Source organism: Haematobia irritans, chromosome 2 (genome assembly GCF_050003625.1).
Source record: "Haematobia irritans isolate KBUSLIRL chromosome 2, ASM5000362v1, whole genome shotgun sequence".
Lineage (NCBI taxonomy): Eukaryota > Metazoa > Arthropoda > Insecta > Diptera > Muscidae > Haematobia > Haematobia irritans.
The window spans coordinates 150625754-150643537 of record NC_134398.1 but is presented as its reverse complement, the minus strand read 5'-3'; the positions used below and the strand labels follow the sequence as shown (position 1 = coordinate 150643537).

The following is a 17784-nucleotide window of genomic DNA, read 5'->3' as shown; positions in this document are numbered from 1 at the left end:
ATTTTATTTCTATCGAAATTTTTGGCAACATTTCAATTTAATATAAACTTTTGTCAAAATTTTATTTCTATAGAACATTTTGTCAAAATTTTATTTCTATAGAAAATTTTACCAAAATTTAATTTCTATAGAAAATTTTGTCAAAATCTTCATTCTATAGAAAATTTGTCAACATTTTTTTCCATAGAAAATTTTACCAAAATTTTACTTTTTGTAGAAAAAATTGTCAAAACTTTATTTATATATACATTTTATTTCTTTAAAAAAAGTTGTAAAAATTTTATTTCTATACAAATTTTTTTCAACATTTTATTTCTATAGAAAATTTTGTCAAAATTTTATTTCTATAGAAAATTTTGTCAAAATTTTATTTCTATAGAAAATTTTGTCAAAATTTTATTTCTATAAAAAATTTTGTCAATATTTTATTTCTGTGGAAAATTTTGTCAAAATTTTATTGTCATAGAAAAATTTGTCAAAATTTTATTTCCATAAAAAATTTTGTCAAAATTTTGTTTCTATGGAAAATTTTGTCAAAAATTTATTTCTGTGGAAATTTTTGTCAACATTTTATTCCTATAGAAAATTTGCCACAATTTTATTTCTATGGAAAAATTTGTCAAAATTTTATTTTAATGGAAAATTTTGTCAAAATTTTATTTCTATAGAAAATTTTGTCAAAATTTCATTTCTATAGACAATTTTATCGAGATTTTATTTCTACAAAAAATTTGGTCACAATTTTATTCCTATAGACAATTTTGTCTATTTTTTTTTCTACAGAAAATTTTGTCAAAATTTTAATTCTACAGAAAATTTTGTTAAAATTTTATTTCTATAGAAAATTTTGTCAAAATTTTATTTCTATGGAAAATTTTGCCAACATTTTATTGCAATAGAAAATTTTGTCAAAATTTTATTTCTATTGAATTTTTTTTCAAAATTTTTGTTTCTACAGAAAATTTAGTCAAAATTTTATTTCTACAGAAAATTTTGTCAAAATTTTGTTTCTTTGGAAAAATTTGTCAAAATTTTATTTCTGTCGAAAATTTTGTCAAAATTTTATTCCTATAGAAAATTTTGCCACAATTTTATTTCTATAGACAATTTTATCGAAATTTTATTTCTATAAAAAATTTTGTCACAATTTTATTCCTATAGAAAATTTTATTCCTATAGAAAAATTTGTCAATTTTTTTTTCAATAGAAAATTTTGTCAAAATTTTATTTCTATTGAAAATTTTGTCAAAATTTTATTTCTATAGACAATTTTATCGATATTTTATTTCTGTAAAAAATTTTGTCACAATTTTATTCCTATAGAAAATTTGTCAAAATTTTATTTCAATAGAAAATTTTGTCAAAATTTTATTTATATAGACAATTTGATCGAAATTTTATTTCTATAAAAAATTTTGTCCCAATTTTATTTCTATCGAAATTTTTGGCAACATTTTAATTAAATAGAACATTTTGTCAAAATTTTATTTCTATAGAACATTTGGTTAAAATTTTATTGCCATAGAAAATTTTATAAAAAGTCTATTTCTATAGAAAATTGTGTCAAAATTTTATTTCTATAAAAAATTTTGTCAATATTTTATTTCTATGGGAAATTTTGTCAAAATTTTATTTCTATGGAAAATTTTGTCAAATTTTTTTTTCAATAGAAACTCTTGTCAAACTTTATTTCTATAGAAAATTTGGTAAAAATTTTATTTCTATAGAAAACTTTTTAAAAATGTTACTTCTATCGAAAACTTTGTCAAAATGTTATTTTTATAGAAAATTTTCTCAACATTGTATTGCTATAGAAAATTTGGTCCAAATTTTATTGTTCTAGAAAATATTGTCAAAATTTTATTTCTACCGAAAATTTTATTATTTATTTATTTATTACTTAATTTATTATAATTACAAAATATAATAAACTTATTTATACGGACATTAGCAGCTAGAGGCTATGGCCCTAACACTGACATTAACATTTTATTTCTACAGAAAATTTTGTCAAAAGTTTTGTCAAATCGATGATTTGAGTTTGGCAAAGGAAAAGAGATATGCTGGCAAATTTGTTTAGGCAGTAGCCGACTATCAAACCCTTTTTCGGGAGGTTCAAGTGTAGTTCACGTTGGGTTGAGTGAATTACCCGAATTTATTCTGATAATTGGTTGATAGTTTTGCTGCAAGTAGAGGATGCTGATGAGGAATGTGGTAATTCCGAAACAGCTGTACATCCAACCATCTTGCAGTCTATAGGGCTTTGCCCAAATAAATTTGACAAGCATACTTTTCCTATGTTGGTTAAGCTACACTTGTAGTTTAGTCAATGCATGGCTTTAAGCTGAGATCAAAAAACAAAAAAACAACAATAACGATTGAAGAGAAGCCAACAATAACAAACAAAACGAATGAAGATAGAGGAAGCACGCTCAAAAACAAACCCAGCCAAATACATACAAATCGATGATTTGAGTTTGGCAAAGGAAAAGAGATATGCTGGCAAATTTGTTTAGGCAGTAGCCGACTATCAAACCCTTTTTCGGGAGGTTCAAGTGTAGTTCACGTTGGGTTGAGTGAATTACCCGAATTTATTCTGATAATTGGTTGATAGTTTTGCTGCAAGTAGAGGATGCTGATGAGGAATGTGGTAATTCCGAAACAGCTGTACATCCAACCATCTTGCAGTCTATAGGGCTTTGCCCAAATAAATTTGACAAGCATACTTTTCCTATGTTGGTTAAGCTACACTTGTAGTTTAGTCAATGCATGGCTTTAAGCTGAGATCAAAAAACAAAAAAACAACAATAACGATTGAAGAGAAGCCAACAATAACAAACAAAACGAATGAAGATAGAGGAAGCACGCTCAAAAACAAACCCAGCCAAATACATACAAATCGATGATTTGAGTTTGGCAAAGGAAAAGAGATATGCTGGCAAATTTGTTTAGGCAGTAGCCGACTATCAAACCCTTTTTCGGGAGGATCAAGTGTAGTTCACGTTGGGTTGAGTGAATTACCCGAATTTATTCTGATAATTGGTTGATAGTTTTGCTGCAAGTAGAGGATGCTGATGAGGAATGTGGTAATTCCGAAACAGCTGTACATCCAACCATCTTGCAGTCTATAGGGCTTTGCCCAAATAAATTTGACAAGCATACTTTTCCTATGTTGGTTAAGCTACACTTGTAGTTTAGTCAATGCATGGCTTTAAGCTGAGATCAAAAAACAAAAAAACAACAATAACGATTGAAGAGAAGCCAACAATAACAAACAAAACGAATGAAGATAGAGGAAGCACGCTCAAAAACAAACCCAGCCAAATACATACAAATCGATGATTTGAGTTTGGCAAAGGAAAAGAGATATGCTGGCAAATTTGTTTAGGCAGTAGCCGACTATCAAACCCTTTTTCGGGAGGTTCAAGTGTAGTTCACGTTGGGTTGAGTGAATTACCCGAATTTATTCTGATAATTGGTTGATAGTTTTGCTGCAAGTAGAGGATGCTGATGAGGAATGTGGTAATTCCGAAACAGCTGTACATCCAACCATCTTGCAGTCTATAGGGCTTTGCCCAAATAAATTTGACAAGCATACTTTTCCTATGTTGGTTAAGCTACACTTGTAGTTTAGTCAATGCATGGCTTTAAGCTGAGATCAAAAAACAAAAAAACAACAATAACGATTGAAGAGAAGCCAACAATAACAAACAAAACGAAAAAAGTTTATTTCTATAGAAAATTTGTCAAAATTTTATTTCAATAGAAAATTTTGTCAAAATTTTATTTCTATGGAAAATTTTGTCAAAATTTTATTTCAATAGAAAATTTTCTCAAAATTTTATTTCTATCGAAAATTTAGACAACATTTTATTTCTATGGACAAATTTGTCAACATTTTCTTTCAATAGAAAATATTGTCAAAATTTTATTTCTATAGAAACTTTTGTCAAAATTTTATTTTTATAGACAATTTTATCGAAATTTTATTTCTATTAAAAATTTTGTCACAATTTTATTTCTATCGAAATTTTTGGCAGCATTTTAATTTAATAGAAAATTTTGTGAAAATTTTATTTCTATGGAAAATTTGTTCAAAAATTTATTTCTGTGGAAAATTTTGTCAAATTTTTACTTCTATAGAAAATTTTGTCAAAATTTTATTTCTATGGAAAAATTTGTCAAAATTTTATTTCAATACAAAATTTTGGCAAAATTTTATTTCTACACGCAAAAAAATAACTCTTTCCTCCCAAACGAAATTTTAGACAAACAAAGTTCGTTTCTCATTTGTTTTTCGCTGTAGGGAAGTGTATTTGGGAGAAAAGTATTTTTGTGATAAACGTCTATTCTTTTCCCGGATGTAAAAACAATTTCATAAGGACAAACTAAAAAAACATTGTTTTCTTGCTAATTGCCTTTTCCCTCAAATCTTTCTCACATCCACTATGTTTTTTAGTTCTTAACACCTTTCCTGTAATACCAACAATGTAGAAGAAATTATACGATTTTATAAATTTTTAAATTTTTTTTACCTTTCGCCTGGAAGGAGAATCGAACCGCGGACCATGCACTTTGTAAGAAAACACACTAACCACTGAGCTATGTACCTGTTATGGTCATCAACAGATAAATATCCATATAAGTTATATTTATATAGCATAGCTTGCGGCGCCCACGAACCGAATAAACAAACTTTATTTAACAGAAACAAACATTGCATACCGACTTGCATACCAAGGGTCGTGGGTTCGATCCCTGCTTCGACCAAAGTTTTTTTTTGTTTTTTTTTTTTACATATATTCCAGATATGTTCGGAAGATTCCGAAAAAATGTTCAACATTATATTGCAGTATATTAAATTTTGAACTGTAAAATGTGTCTTATTAAAGACCTAAAGTCAGAAAAGAACAGTGTTTGATATAAACGAAATGGACTGTGTTGTTGTTTAAAAATAACTTTTTTCATTGAAAAAAATAAAAACTTTGTAACAAACGAATTTTTTTGGTGATAAAAGTTTAAAATTTTCGAAGCAATTCAAAAAACTCTAACAAAAGAAAAACGTTTTCGGTACACGTTTTCCAAACGTTTTTTTCTTTGCGTGTATAGAAAATGTTGTCAAAATTTTATTTCTGTAGAAAATTTTGTCAACATTTTATTTCTGTAGAAATTTTTGGCAAAATTTTATTTCTATAGAAAATGTTGTCAAAATTTTATTTCTGCAGAAAATTTTTTTCAGCATTTTATTTCTATAGAAAATTTTGTTCAAATTTTATTTCTATAGAAAATTTTGTCAAAATTTTATTTCTATTGAAAATTTTTTTTTAAAAATTTATTTATAGAAAATTTTATCAAAATTTTATTTCAATAAAACATTTTTTTTATTTCTATCGACATTTTTGGCAGCATTTTAGTTTAATAGAAAATGTTGTCAAAATTTTATTTTTATAGAAAATTTTGTACAAATTTCATTTCTATAGAAAATTTTATCGATATTTTATTCCTATAGAAAATTTGGTCAAAAAATTTGAACATTTTATTTCTGTAGAAAATTTTGCACAAATTTTATTTCTATAGAAAATACTGTCGAGATGTTATTTCTATATAAAAGTTCTATAGAAGATTTTTACTTCTATAGAAAATTTGTGAATATTTTATTTCTATAGAAAATTTTGTAAAGTACAGTTGGAAAGGAATAGTTTGCAAATTCTACCAATATATCAAGATTCTACCGGTTTCGAGACTGTTAAGCTTGGCTTATCGATTATGAATATAGTGAATTAAACTAAACTAATTTCGTAATACCGAGAGACATTTTGATTAAAAAATACCTATATGATGGCCACCAGAACTCAAGCGCCACCGATGGGTAAGGTGTGGGGCACCGCGAGGTCAAAATAAATACAATGGAGTCAAAATAACTGCGGAATGTTAACGGAAAAATGCCCTAAGAACAGTATTGAAGCCTGGACAGAAAAAACATTTTGGCTGCAGACCATTTAAACAGAACTCGCCACTAGTGCATCAGCCTAGAAGGCTTAAAAACGAGATGTTCGCTCCATTTATACTGCACAATGGCCATCAAAATCTGCGAATCTAAATCCGTATGAGTTTTGCGCCTGGGACATTTAGGAGAATAAGGTTGGCACTAAAAAATACCAACATAAACTGAAGATGGTGTTTCGCTGGTGTCATAGCTTTGTCGCTGGCGACTAATTAACGTCTAAATTCACTGTGCTACACTGTCCGATGTATTAAAAAGCCCCAAATCTACATTGAATAGAATGAGAGGCACAAGTATGTTTCGTATGTTGGTTAAATCGTAAAAGTTCCCAAACAACTTGAAAGTTTTCCTATATTTTGTTGTTGTCCAATTTGTTTTTTCCTTCAAAGTAAATATTAAATAAGTAATAGCAAGAATATAGATATATATATATATATATATATATATATATATATATATATATATATATATATATATATATATATATATATATATATAGTCACACAAACCCACACACATTCATATATGCATGTATGCTTGTATGTAAATATATCGCATAAAATTCAAACATGAAACCAAAACAAAATAAAAACCAAAAACAGGCAAAAAATCCCAACTTTCAAGGAATCTACTGACGAGAATTGATGATAAGTATGGACGTTGTTGATGCTGATGTTGATGGCTCTTTTTTTCTGAGTTTTTTTTTTCGTAAGGTTGTATTCAGGAAGCGGATATTTTACATGTCACATACATAGACTGGTAATCGTAACACACAGGACACGCAAAAGATGTCCACATATGTATGTGGAAAATGCAAGAAGTCAGTCCATTGAAGTGTGTAACTCCACTTGTTATTAAAATTCAATGGTACACATAAATGACAGAGATTCCGCACACACACATTGTGAATAAATTAACAATATTGTTAGTTTAGAAAAATGAACAGGAAGTAAAAAGAAACCAACGTAGATGTCCACATCCGTAGTTGTGTTGGGTTCATACGACAGTGTAAGTCTATAGCAAAGAATGTAGCACAATGGGATGATTTTTTATGAGGATACTTGGAAATAAATGGGAAGTAATGTAAGGTGTTAAAATCGGCCTGGACGAAACTCAGAATATGAGTCATAGACACTGGTTGAGGAAATTCCCATTATAGGTTAGGAAACAAGTCACACTGCACTAAATCAAAAGAATATTGTGAATGAGCCAGATGATTGTATTCTAATTCGCCTATTTAGACAAGGATCAAAATGGTGACAAGCATGGTGTGGGTCACGACCATAAAATGAAGCCAATCTAGTTTGATCGTCGGTAGCTGTAACTTAATTTTTGACACAAGTGGCGGGTTTAAACGCAACTAGGTGTTCTATATACACAAAGAATATTTCATTAAAACTCAGCCAACGAAAAATGTTCATTGATATAACGAAACATTTTCATTAACACAATGAAAATGTTCGTTAATAGTACGAAACGTTACATTAATTAACAAAAAATTCGTTATAATAACGAAAAATTTCGTTGTATTAACGAATTTGTTTCGTTGGCTAACTTTTAACTTCACATTTCGTTAATATAATGAAACGTTTTTTTTAATGTACGTCGGTTACTTACCCATTAAAATATCAAACTAAACGTATTTGAACCACAACCATACGATAAATCGTACAACAAATCTTAAATTTATATTTACATTTTGTTCATATCTGTTGTATATGTTTTTTTGTTAAATTATTATAAAATTAAATTATTTTGGTGGAATTGTTTTTTTTTTATTTTTTTTTATAGAAAATGGTAAAATTTTGAAGCTTTTAAGAAATGTACATTGAGTGGCATTTCAGTCGGCATGAGTTGACTTAATCGGCTATGGTGTCGATTTTCCAAAAAACGTCAGACGCGCGGGAACTCGACTGCTTCATTCTTCGGCAACTATCTTATGATATTGAAAAATAACATTTTCTATAGTCTATATGTATCAGGTTTTGTGAAATTACTTTTCTAAACTAAATGACCTTCTTCGCCTTCCATAAACATGTTTACACGGCTTCGACTGCTCCTCGGTCTTCGCGTTGATCCAAGATCCTGGGATTGCACATAATCCACATCAAACAATGAGTTGAGATGTTGTCACGGTTGTGCTTGGAGTCGGAAGTGCGAAGACTTTGCTGAGGCAGTAGGCATTCTTAAAATGCCTACTGCTTCAGCTATATTGGGCAATTTTACTCCGCGATGTGTTAATTCCATTACCCTCCGTTCTCTTCAACCCAGTTTTGGAAGTAAGTCTCCGCAGGTTCGGTTAGAGTGACAATAGTGGCACCCCGTTATTATACCACCCATTACAATATGAAGCGTTCACTAGTTTTGCCATTCCGTTTATAACACTTCGGAATGACATTTTTTGTTGAGGTTAGTATGAAAAAAAAATATTTTTTTCTTCGAAAGAAATGTTTTATTATACCCTCCACCATAGGATGGGGGGTATATTAACTTTGTCATTCCGTTTGTAACACATCGAAATATTGCTCTAAGACCCCATAAAGTATATATATTCTGGGTCGTAGTGAAATTCTGAGTCGATCTGAGCATGTCCGTCCGTCCGTCTGTTGAAATCACGTTAACTTCCGCACGAAACAAGCTATCAACTTGAAACTTGGCACAAGTAGTTGTTATTGATGTAGGTCGGATGGTATTGAAAATACCACTTTTACGTATAGCCCCATATAAACGGACCCCCAAATTTGGCTTGTTAGGCCTATAAGAGAAGCAAATTTCATCCGATCCGGCTGAAATTTGGTACATGGTGTGAGTATATGATCTCTAACAACCATGCAAAAATTGGTCTACATCGGTCAATAATTATATATAGCCCCCATATAAACCGATCCCCCGATTTGGATTGCGAGGCCTCTACGAGAAGCAAATTTCATCCGATCCGGCTGAAATTAGGTATATTGTGTTAGTATATAGTCTCTAACAACGATGCAAAAATTGGTCCACATCGGTCCATAATTATATATAGCCTCCATATAAACCGATCCCCCGATTTGGCTTGCGAGGCCTCTAAGAGAAGCAAATTTCATGCGATCCGGCTGAAATTTGGTACATGGTGTGAGTATATTATCTCTAACAACCATGCAAAAATTGGTCCACATCGGTCAATAATTATATACAGCCCCCATATAAACCGATCCCCCGATTTGGATTGCGAGGCCTCTACGAGAAGCAAATTTCATCCGATCCGGCTGAAATTAGGTATATTGTGTTAGTATATAGTCTCTCTGACCTCCGGTGCCTTTTGAAGAAGCAAAATTCATCCGATCTGCTTGAAATTTGGTACGTGGTGATAGTATATGATATTTAACAATCATGCCAAAAGTGGTCCATATCAGTCCATAATTATACATAGCCCCATATAAACCGATCGCGAGATTTGGTTTTGGAGCCTCTTGGAGGAGCAAATTTCATCCGAGTGAGTTGAAATTTGGTACATTGTGCTAGTATATGGTCGTTAACAACCATGCCTAACTAGGTCCATATCGGTCTATAGTTGTGTATGGCCCTCAGATAAATCGATCCCTAATCACACAAAAATTGGTCCATATCAAGTTCATAGTTGTATATGTAGCCCCCATATAAGCGACCCCCATATTTCAATTCTGGCTCTCTAAGTACCGTGCAAAAATTCCATACCGATTCGCAATTATTTGTAGACTTAACTATACATAACTTTTTGGTCCAATATATACCACGTATGGACTAACTCACAATTTAGAAAACGATGTTAAGAAGTTTTAAGATACCACAACCCAAGTAATTCGATTGTGGAAGTTTCTACGCAATCCATGGTGGAGGGTACATAAGATTCGACCTGGCCGAACTTACGGCCGTGTATACTTTTTTTATTATTATCTATTATGAACCTATTTCTATCCCTTGAATTGTAAGTGTGTCGAATTTTAAATGTCTTCACGATTTTGTCAAAATTTTATTTCTATAGAAAATTGTGTCAAAATTTCATTTCTATAGAAAATTTTGTCAAAAGTCCCTTTCTATAGAAAATTTGTCAAAATTTTAATTTCTATAGAAAATTTTGTCAAAATTTTATTTTTATAGAAAATTTTGTCAAAATTTTATTTCTATAGAAAATTTTATCAAAATTTTATTTCTATAGAAAATTTTGTCCAAGTTCTATATCTGTAGAAATTTTTGTCCAAATTTAATATTTATAGAATTTTTTGTCCATAATTTATTTCTATAGAAAATTATGTAAACATTTTATTTCCATAGAAATTTTTGTCAGAATTGTATGAAAATTTTGTCAAAATTTAATTTCTATAGAAATTTTTGTCAATATTTTATATTTATAGGAAATTTAATAGAAAATTTTGTATAAATTTTATTTCTATAAACATTTTTGTCAAAATTTTATTTATTTTATTTATTTTATTAATTTAATAGAAAATTATGTCTAAATTTTAATTTCTATAGAAATTTTTGTCAAAATTTTATTTCTAGAAAAAATTGTTCAAATTTTATTTCTATCGAAATTTTTCCCAAATTTCATTTCTGTAGAAAATATTGTCCAAATTTTATTCCTATAGAATTTTTTGTCGACATTTTATTTCTGTAGAAAATTTTGTCCAAATTTTATTTCTGTAGAAAATTTTGTCCAAATTTTATTTCTATAGAAAATTTTGTCCGAAATTTTATTTCTGTAGAAAATTTTGTTCAAATTTTATTTCTATACATACTTTTGTCAAAATTGTATTTCTATAGAAAATTTTGTCAATATTTTATTTCTAAGAAAAAATTTTTCAATTATTATTTCTGTCGAAATTTTTTTCTAAATTTCATTTCTGTAGAAAATATTGTCCAAATTTTATTTCTTTAGATTTACTTGTCGACATTTTATTTATATAGAAATTGTTGTCCAATTTTTATTTCTATAGAAAATTTTGTCCAAATTTTATTTCTATAGAAAATTTTGTTCAAATTTTATTTCTATACATACTTATGTCAAAATTGTATTTCTATAGAAAATGTTGTCAAATTTTCATTTCTATAGAAAATTTTGTCAAAATTTTATTTTTATAGAATTTTTTTTTCAACATTTTATTTACATAAAAATTTTTGTCAAAATTTCTATAGAAATTTTTGTCAAAATTTTACTTCTATAGAAAATTTTGTCAATATTTTATTTCTAAGAAAAAATTGTTCAAATTTTATTTGTATAGAGAATTTTTCCAAATTTCATTTCTGTAGAAAATATTGTCCACATTTTATTTCTATAGAATTTTTTGTCGACATTTTATTTCCATAGAATTTTTTGTCCAAATTTTATTTCTATAGAAAATTTTGCCAAATTTTAATTCTATAGAAAATTTTGCCAAAATGTTATTTTTATGGAAAATTTTGTCACAATTTTATTTCTATAGAAAGAATTTTATCAAATCTACCATTTTTGATAGAATTCTACCAACTGTGGCAACCGAATCAGATACCCCATAAAGTATAGAATCTGGGTTGTGGGGAAATTCTCACTCGATCTAGCTATGTCCGTCCGTCTGTTGAAATCACGCTAACTTCCGAACGAAGCAAACTATCGATTTGAAATATGCAAATTTTTGACTTAGTGATATCGAACTATCATTAGTTCTCGTACATTTGAACTATCGCCCGTGCATACCTATAGTCGGCTCAGCCCATCTTTAGACTCTACCTATTTTCTAATGGGACTTTTCCATCCTACTGTGTCACATAAAAAACACAGATATTTGTGGTCGCAGCCCATAAAGACTATACTTTTATCTCCGGAACTTTATATACTTTCTTTATGGCGGTGAGTTCGAGAGTATTAAAAAGAATTGTTGATTAGTTTCTGGTTGCTTATCCTCTGCTTTTACGTAGAGGTGGAACATACAAAACTCTGAATAATGATAATGAGGTGGTATTTGTAAATTATTTACTCGTACATAGTAGAAAGAACATCATAGTTTCAACATATTTCTTTAGATGACTATTAATCTTCCATGTTGAACTCCGGAACATCTTGGAGGATCACAATTCGGTTGAAATTTGGTACGTGGTGTTAGCATATGGTCTCTAACAACAACGCAAACTTTGGTTCATATCGGTTGATAATTATATATAGCCCCCATATAAACCCATCCCCAGATTTGAGGTCCAGAATCTCTTGGAGCAGCACAATTCATCCGATTCGGTTGAAATTTGGTACGTGGTGTTAGCATATGGTCTCTAACACCCACGCAAAAATTGGTCCACATCGGTCCATAATTATATATAGCCCCCATATAAACCGTTCCCCAGATGTGACCTCCGGAACCTCTTGGAGGAGCATGGCCGCTAACAACCATGCCAAAATTGGTCCATATCGGTCTATAGTTATGTATAGCCGATCCCCAATTACACACAAATTGGTCCATATCGGTTCATAGTCATTGTTGCCACTCGAACCAAAAATAATCTACCAAAATTGTATTTCTATAGAAAATTTTGTCAAAATTTTATTACTATAGAATATTTTGTCAAAATGGTATTTCTATAGAAAATTTTGTAAAAATTTTATTTGTATAGCAAATTTTGTCAAAATTCTATTTCTATATAAATAAAATTTTGTCAAAATTTTATTTATATATAGAAAATGTTGCCAAAATTGTATCTCTATAGAAAATTTTGTCACGATTAGATTTCAGTAGAAAATTTTGTCAAAATTTTATTTTTATAGAAAATTTTGTCCAAGTTTCATTTCTATAGAATTTTTTTTTCAAAATTTTATTACTATAGAAAATTTTGTCAAAATTTTATTTCTATAGACACTATTGTCAAAATTTTATTTCTATTGACAATTTTGTCAAAATTTTATTTCTATAGAAAATTTTCTGAAAATTTTATTTCTGTACATACTTTTGTTTTTTTTATATTTATTTTCATAATTTATTATGATTGTAAATCTTATAATAAAGAAACATATAATATTTCTAGAGAAAAATTTGTCAAAATGTTATTTTTATAGAAAATTTATTCAAAACTTTATTTCTATAGAAAATTTTGTCAAAATGTTATTGCTATAGAAAATTTTGTCAAAATTTTATTTCAATAGAAAATTTTGTCAAAATTTTAATTGTATCGAAAATTTTGTCAAAATTTTATTTCTATAGAAAATTTTGTCAAAATTTTATTTCGATAGAAAATTTTGTCAAACTGAATTATGTACGTATTTAATCGGGCAATTTTTATACCCTCCATCATAGGATGGGGGTATATTAACTTTGTCATTCCGTTTGTAACACATCGAAATATTGCTCTAAGACCCCATAAAGTATATATATTCTGGGTCGTGGTGAAATTCTGAGTCGATCTAAGCATGTCCGTCCGTCCATCCGTCCGGCTGTTGAAATCACGCTAACTTCCGAACGAAACAAGCTATCAACTTGAAACTTGGCACAAGTAGTTGTTATCGATGTAGGTCGGATGGTATTGAAAATGGGCCATATCGGTCCACTTTTACGTATAGCCCCTATATAAAGGGACCCTCAGATTTGGCTTGTGGTGCCTCTAACAGAAGCATACTTAACCCGATCTAGCTGAAATTTGGTACATGGTGTTAGTATATGGTATCTAATAACCATGCAAAAATTGGTCCACATCGGTCCATAATTATATATAGCCCCCATATAAACCGATCCCCAGATTTGCCTTGCGAAGTCTCCAAGAGAAGAAAATTTCATCCGATCCGGCTGAAATTTGGTACATGATGTTGGTATATGGTGTCTAACAACCATGCAAAAATTGGTCCATATCGGTCCATAATTATATATAGCCCCCATATAAACCGATCCCCAGATTTGGCTTGGGGAGCCTCAAAGAGAAGCCAATTTCATCCGATCCGGCTGAAATTTGGTAGATGATGTTGGTATATGGTCTCTAACAACCATGCAAAAATTGGTCCACATCGGTCCATAATTATATAAAGCCCCCGTATAAACCGATCCCCAGATTTGCATTGCGAAGTCTCCAAGAGAAGAAAATTTCATCCGATCCGGCTGAAATGTGGTACATGATGTTGGTATATGGTCTCTAACAACCATGCAAAAATTGGTCCACATCGGTCCATAATTATATATAGCCCCCATATAAACCGATCCCCAGATTTGCCTCGCGAAGTCTCCAAGAGAAGAAAATTTCATCCGATCCGGCTGAAATTTGGTACATGATGTTGGTATATGGTCTCTAACAACCATGCAAAAATTGGTCCATATCGGTCCTTAATTACATATAGCCCCCGTATAAACCGATCCCCAGATTTGGCTTGCGAAGAAAATTTCATCCGATCCGGCTGAAATGTGGTACATGATGTTGGTATATGGTCTCTAACAACCATGCAAAAATTGGTCCACATCGGTCCATAATTATATATAGCCCCCATATAAACCGATCCCCAGATTTGCCTTGCGAAGTCTCCAAGAGAAGAAAATTTCATCCGATCCGGCTGATATTTGGTACATGATGTTGGTATATGGTCTCTAACAACCATGCAAAAATTGGTCCCCATCGGTCCATAATTATATATAGCCCCCAAATAAACCGATCCCCAGATTTGGCTTGCAAAGTCTCCAAGAGAAGAAAATTTCATCCGATCCGGCTGAAATTTGGTACATGATGTTGGTATATGGTCTCTAACAACCGTGCAAAAATTGGTCCATATCGGTCGTTAATTATATATAGCCACCATATAAACCGATCCCCAGATTTGGCTTGTGGAGCATCTAAGAGAAGCATATTTCATCCGATCCGGCTGAAATTTGGTACATGGTGTTTGTATATGGTCTCTAACAATAGTGCAAAAATTGGTCCACATCGGTCCATAATTATATATAGCCCCCATATAAACCGATCCCCAGATTTGGCTTGCGGAGCCTCAAAGAGAAGCAAATTTCATCCGATCCGGCTGAAATTTGGTACATGATGTTGGTATATGGTCTCTCACCACCATATAAACCGATCCCCAGATTTGGCTTGCGAAGTCTCCAAGAGAAGCAAATTTTATCTGATCCGCCTGAAATTTGGCACATGATATTGGTATATGGTCTCTAACAACCTTGCAAAAATTGGTCCACATCGGTTCATAATTATATATAGCCCCCATATAAACCGATCCCCAGATTTCGCTTGCGAAGTCTCCAAGAGAAGCAAATTTCATCCAATTCGGTTGTAATTTGGAACATGGTGTTAGTATATGATCTTTAACAACCGTGCCAGAATTGGTCCATATCAGTCCATATTATATATAGCCCCCATATAAAACGTTCTCCAGATTTGACCTCCGGAGCCTCTTGGAGGAGCAAAATTCATCCGATCCGGTTCAAATTAGGAACGTGGTGTTAGTATATGGTCGCTTACAACCATACCAAAATTGGTCCAATCACACAAAAAATGGTCCATATCGGTTCATAATCATGGTTGCCACTAGATCCAAAAATAATCTACCAAAATTTTATTTCTAGATAAAATTTTGTTAAATTTTTATTAAAATTTTCATCATTGTCAAAATTTTATTTCTATAGAAAATTTTGTCAAAATTGTATTTCTATAGAAAATTTTGTTCAAATTTTATTCGGTTCATAATCATGGTTGCCACTCGAGCCAAAAATAATCTACCAAGATTTTATTTCTATAGAAAATTTTGTCAAAAGTTTATTTCTATAGAAAATTTTGTTAAAATTTTAATTTCCGTAGAAATTTTTGTCAAAATTTTCTTTCTATAGCAAATTTTGTCAAAAATTTTATTTCTATAGATAATTTTGTTAAAATTTTATTTCTGTAGAAATTTTGGTAAAATTTTATGTCTACTTTGTCAAACTGTATTATATACGTATTGGATCTATCTTTTTTGATTTAATATATACCACCTATGAACTTACATACAATTTCGAAGATGGTGTTAGGAGGTTTTAAGATACCTTGCCATCGGCAAGCGTTACCGCAACTTAAGTAATTCGATTGTGGATGGCAGTGTTTAGAAGAAGTTCCTACGCAATCCATGGTGGAGGGTATATAAGCTTCGGCCTGGACGAGCTTATGGCCGTATATACTTGTTTTTTTTTTTTTTTTTAATTGAGAGGTTAATGTTTTTCGACACCTAGAGAAGAGGCAAAGGTGCTTCGGCAATTGATTTGAACGCTTGCAAAAGTGTACGGATGTTAATTGGAGTATTTTGAAAAAAAAAAAAAAAAAAAAAATTAAATAAAATAAAGCGATTTTTAATTATTAATATTTTTGTTTGTGTTCTCTTACGCCGGGCATATATGGTAACAAATCTCATATTTTACCCCAAGCTCCAGAAGTTTGACTCCGATTTCCTCCAAAATTTTGACTAATTTATTTCCCCGATTGTATAAAAATTTTTCAATGTTGCAGGAATTTTCGCCTTTGGACCATAGTATTTTTTGGGAATCTTTGGGAACAAATGCGGCTTTCATAGCAATAAAGTGCTGTTGTCAAAAACGAGCACTGTATAGTTACAATCGTATAACTAGATTTTCCTATGGGAATATATGTGTAATTGGATTGTCGTTTGTCGTGGTTGTCGAATTGTTTTTTCATCACTTTTTTTAAACGATATTATTTTTCTGTCAAAATAATAAAAAAACACCCAATGGCCAGTGTTTTACAAATTTTTCTGTTATGACATTGTGCTTATATATTCACTACATTTTAGTTGGATTAAAAATTTCCAATTCGATTTTAAAATTGAGCACCATTTCATTGATCTTTATGTAAATTTGCTATTTGAACTACCAAGCACCTTATATATTGTAATAATAAATTAAACCTTCGATAAATGTTACTTTTAAGGATAAAATCCTTCTTAAGATTTATGTTTAATGAGCAAATATAAATTACCACCATAAAAAAAATCTACCCTCAGGTATCCTTCACATTTCACTTCAATTTCGTATTTTATATTTATACGAAATGCAAACGCTATGATATGAATAATGATTTTAAAAAGGACATTTTCTTCTTCTTTTTTTTTTGTTAAATATTTACCTGTAATATTTCATTGCATACAAAGAGGCGCAAACGGGCAGACCAATCGAGATATGTTTCCAAATTACATGTCTTTTTGGGATCTTGTGCACCAGGTGGTCCACCAGACGATGAAGGCTGGTCCCATTTTTTCTGCTCCATGACCAATGTGAAGATAAAGAATGTGTAATCAGAAAAGAAAGAGAAACAAAACAAAAGAAGAAAGAATACAAGATTTATTTAATATGATTTTAATGAGAAGTTCTTTTGATCTGCAAATGTATCTCAAAGGTATAAGGAAGAACTGTATGCAAAAGCACACACACACACACACATACACATATGTATATAAAACATCTTCATATTCGAATGAATTAAAATAAATTTTGGCATTAAAAGTATGGAACCTCGTTCCTTTGTAGAATAAAGTGGGACGAAATAAAAGGAATACAACATTACCAGAAAATTTGTCCTAAATACAAATGGGACTGAAGCCTACAATAAAATAGTAAATCATAGGTTCTGTTGCAAAAATATAAAAATTTCTTCTAATTAAAATACAAATGCAAGTATTGTTTAGCATGGAAGACTCATTTCTCAGATTGAAACCCTTTTTATACCCACCACCATAGAATGGTGACGGGGGTATAATAAGTTTGTCATTCCGTTTGTAACGCATCGAAATATCGATTTCCGACTATATAAAGTATATATATTCTTGATCAGGG

The 17784-nt window shown here is 30.4% G+C and overlaps 1 protein-coding gene across 1 annotated transcript in view; it reads right to left on the bottom strand.

The window, feature by feature from the left end:
- Positions 1–17784, bottom strand: part of LOC142225115 (uncharacterized) — a 294761-nt gene that overhangs the window by 214351 nt on the left and 62626 nt on the right. The window contains exon 8 of the mRNA XM_075294888.1: positions 17078–17209. Coding sequence (XP_075151003.1) covers positions 17078–17209 — 132 coding nt within the window. The remainder of the gene's footprint in view (positions 1–17077; positions 17210–17784) is intronic.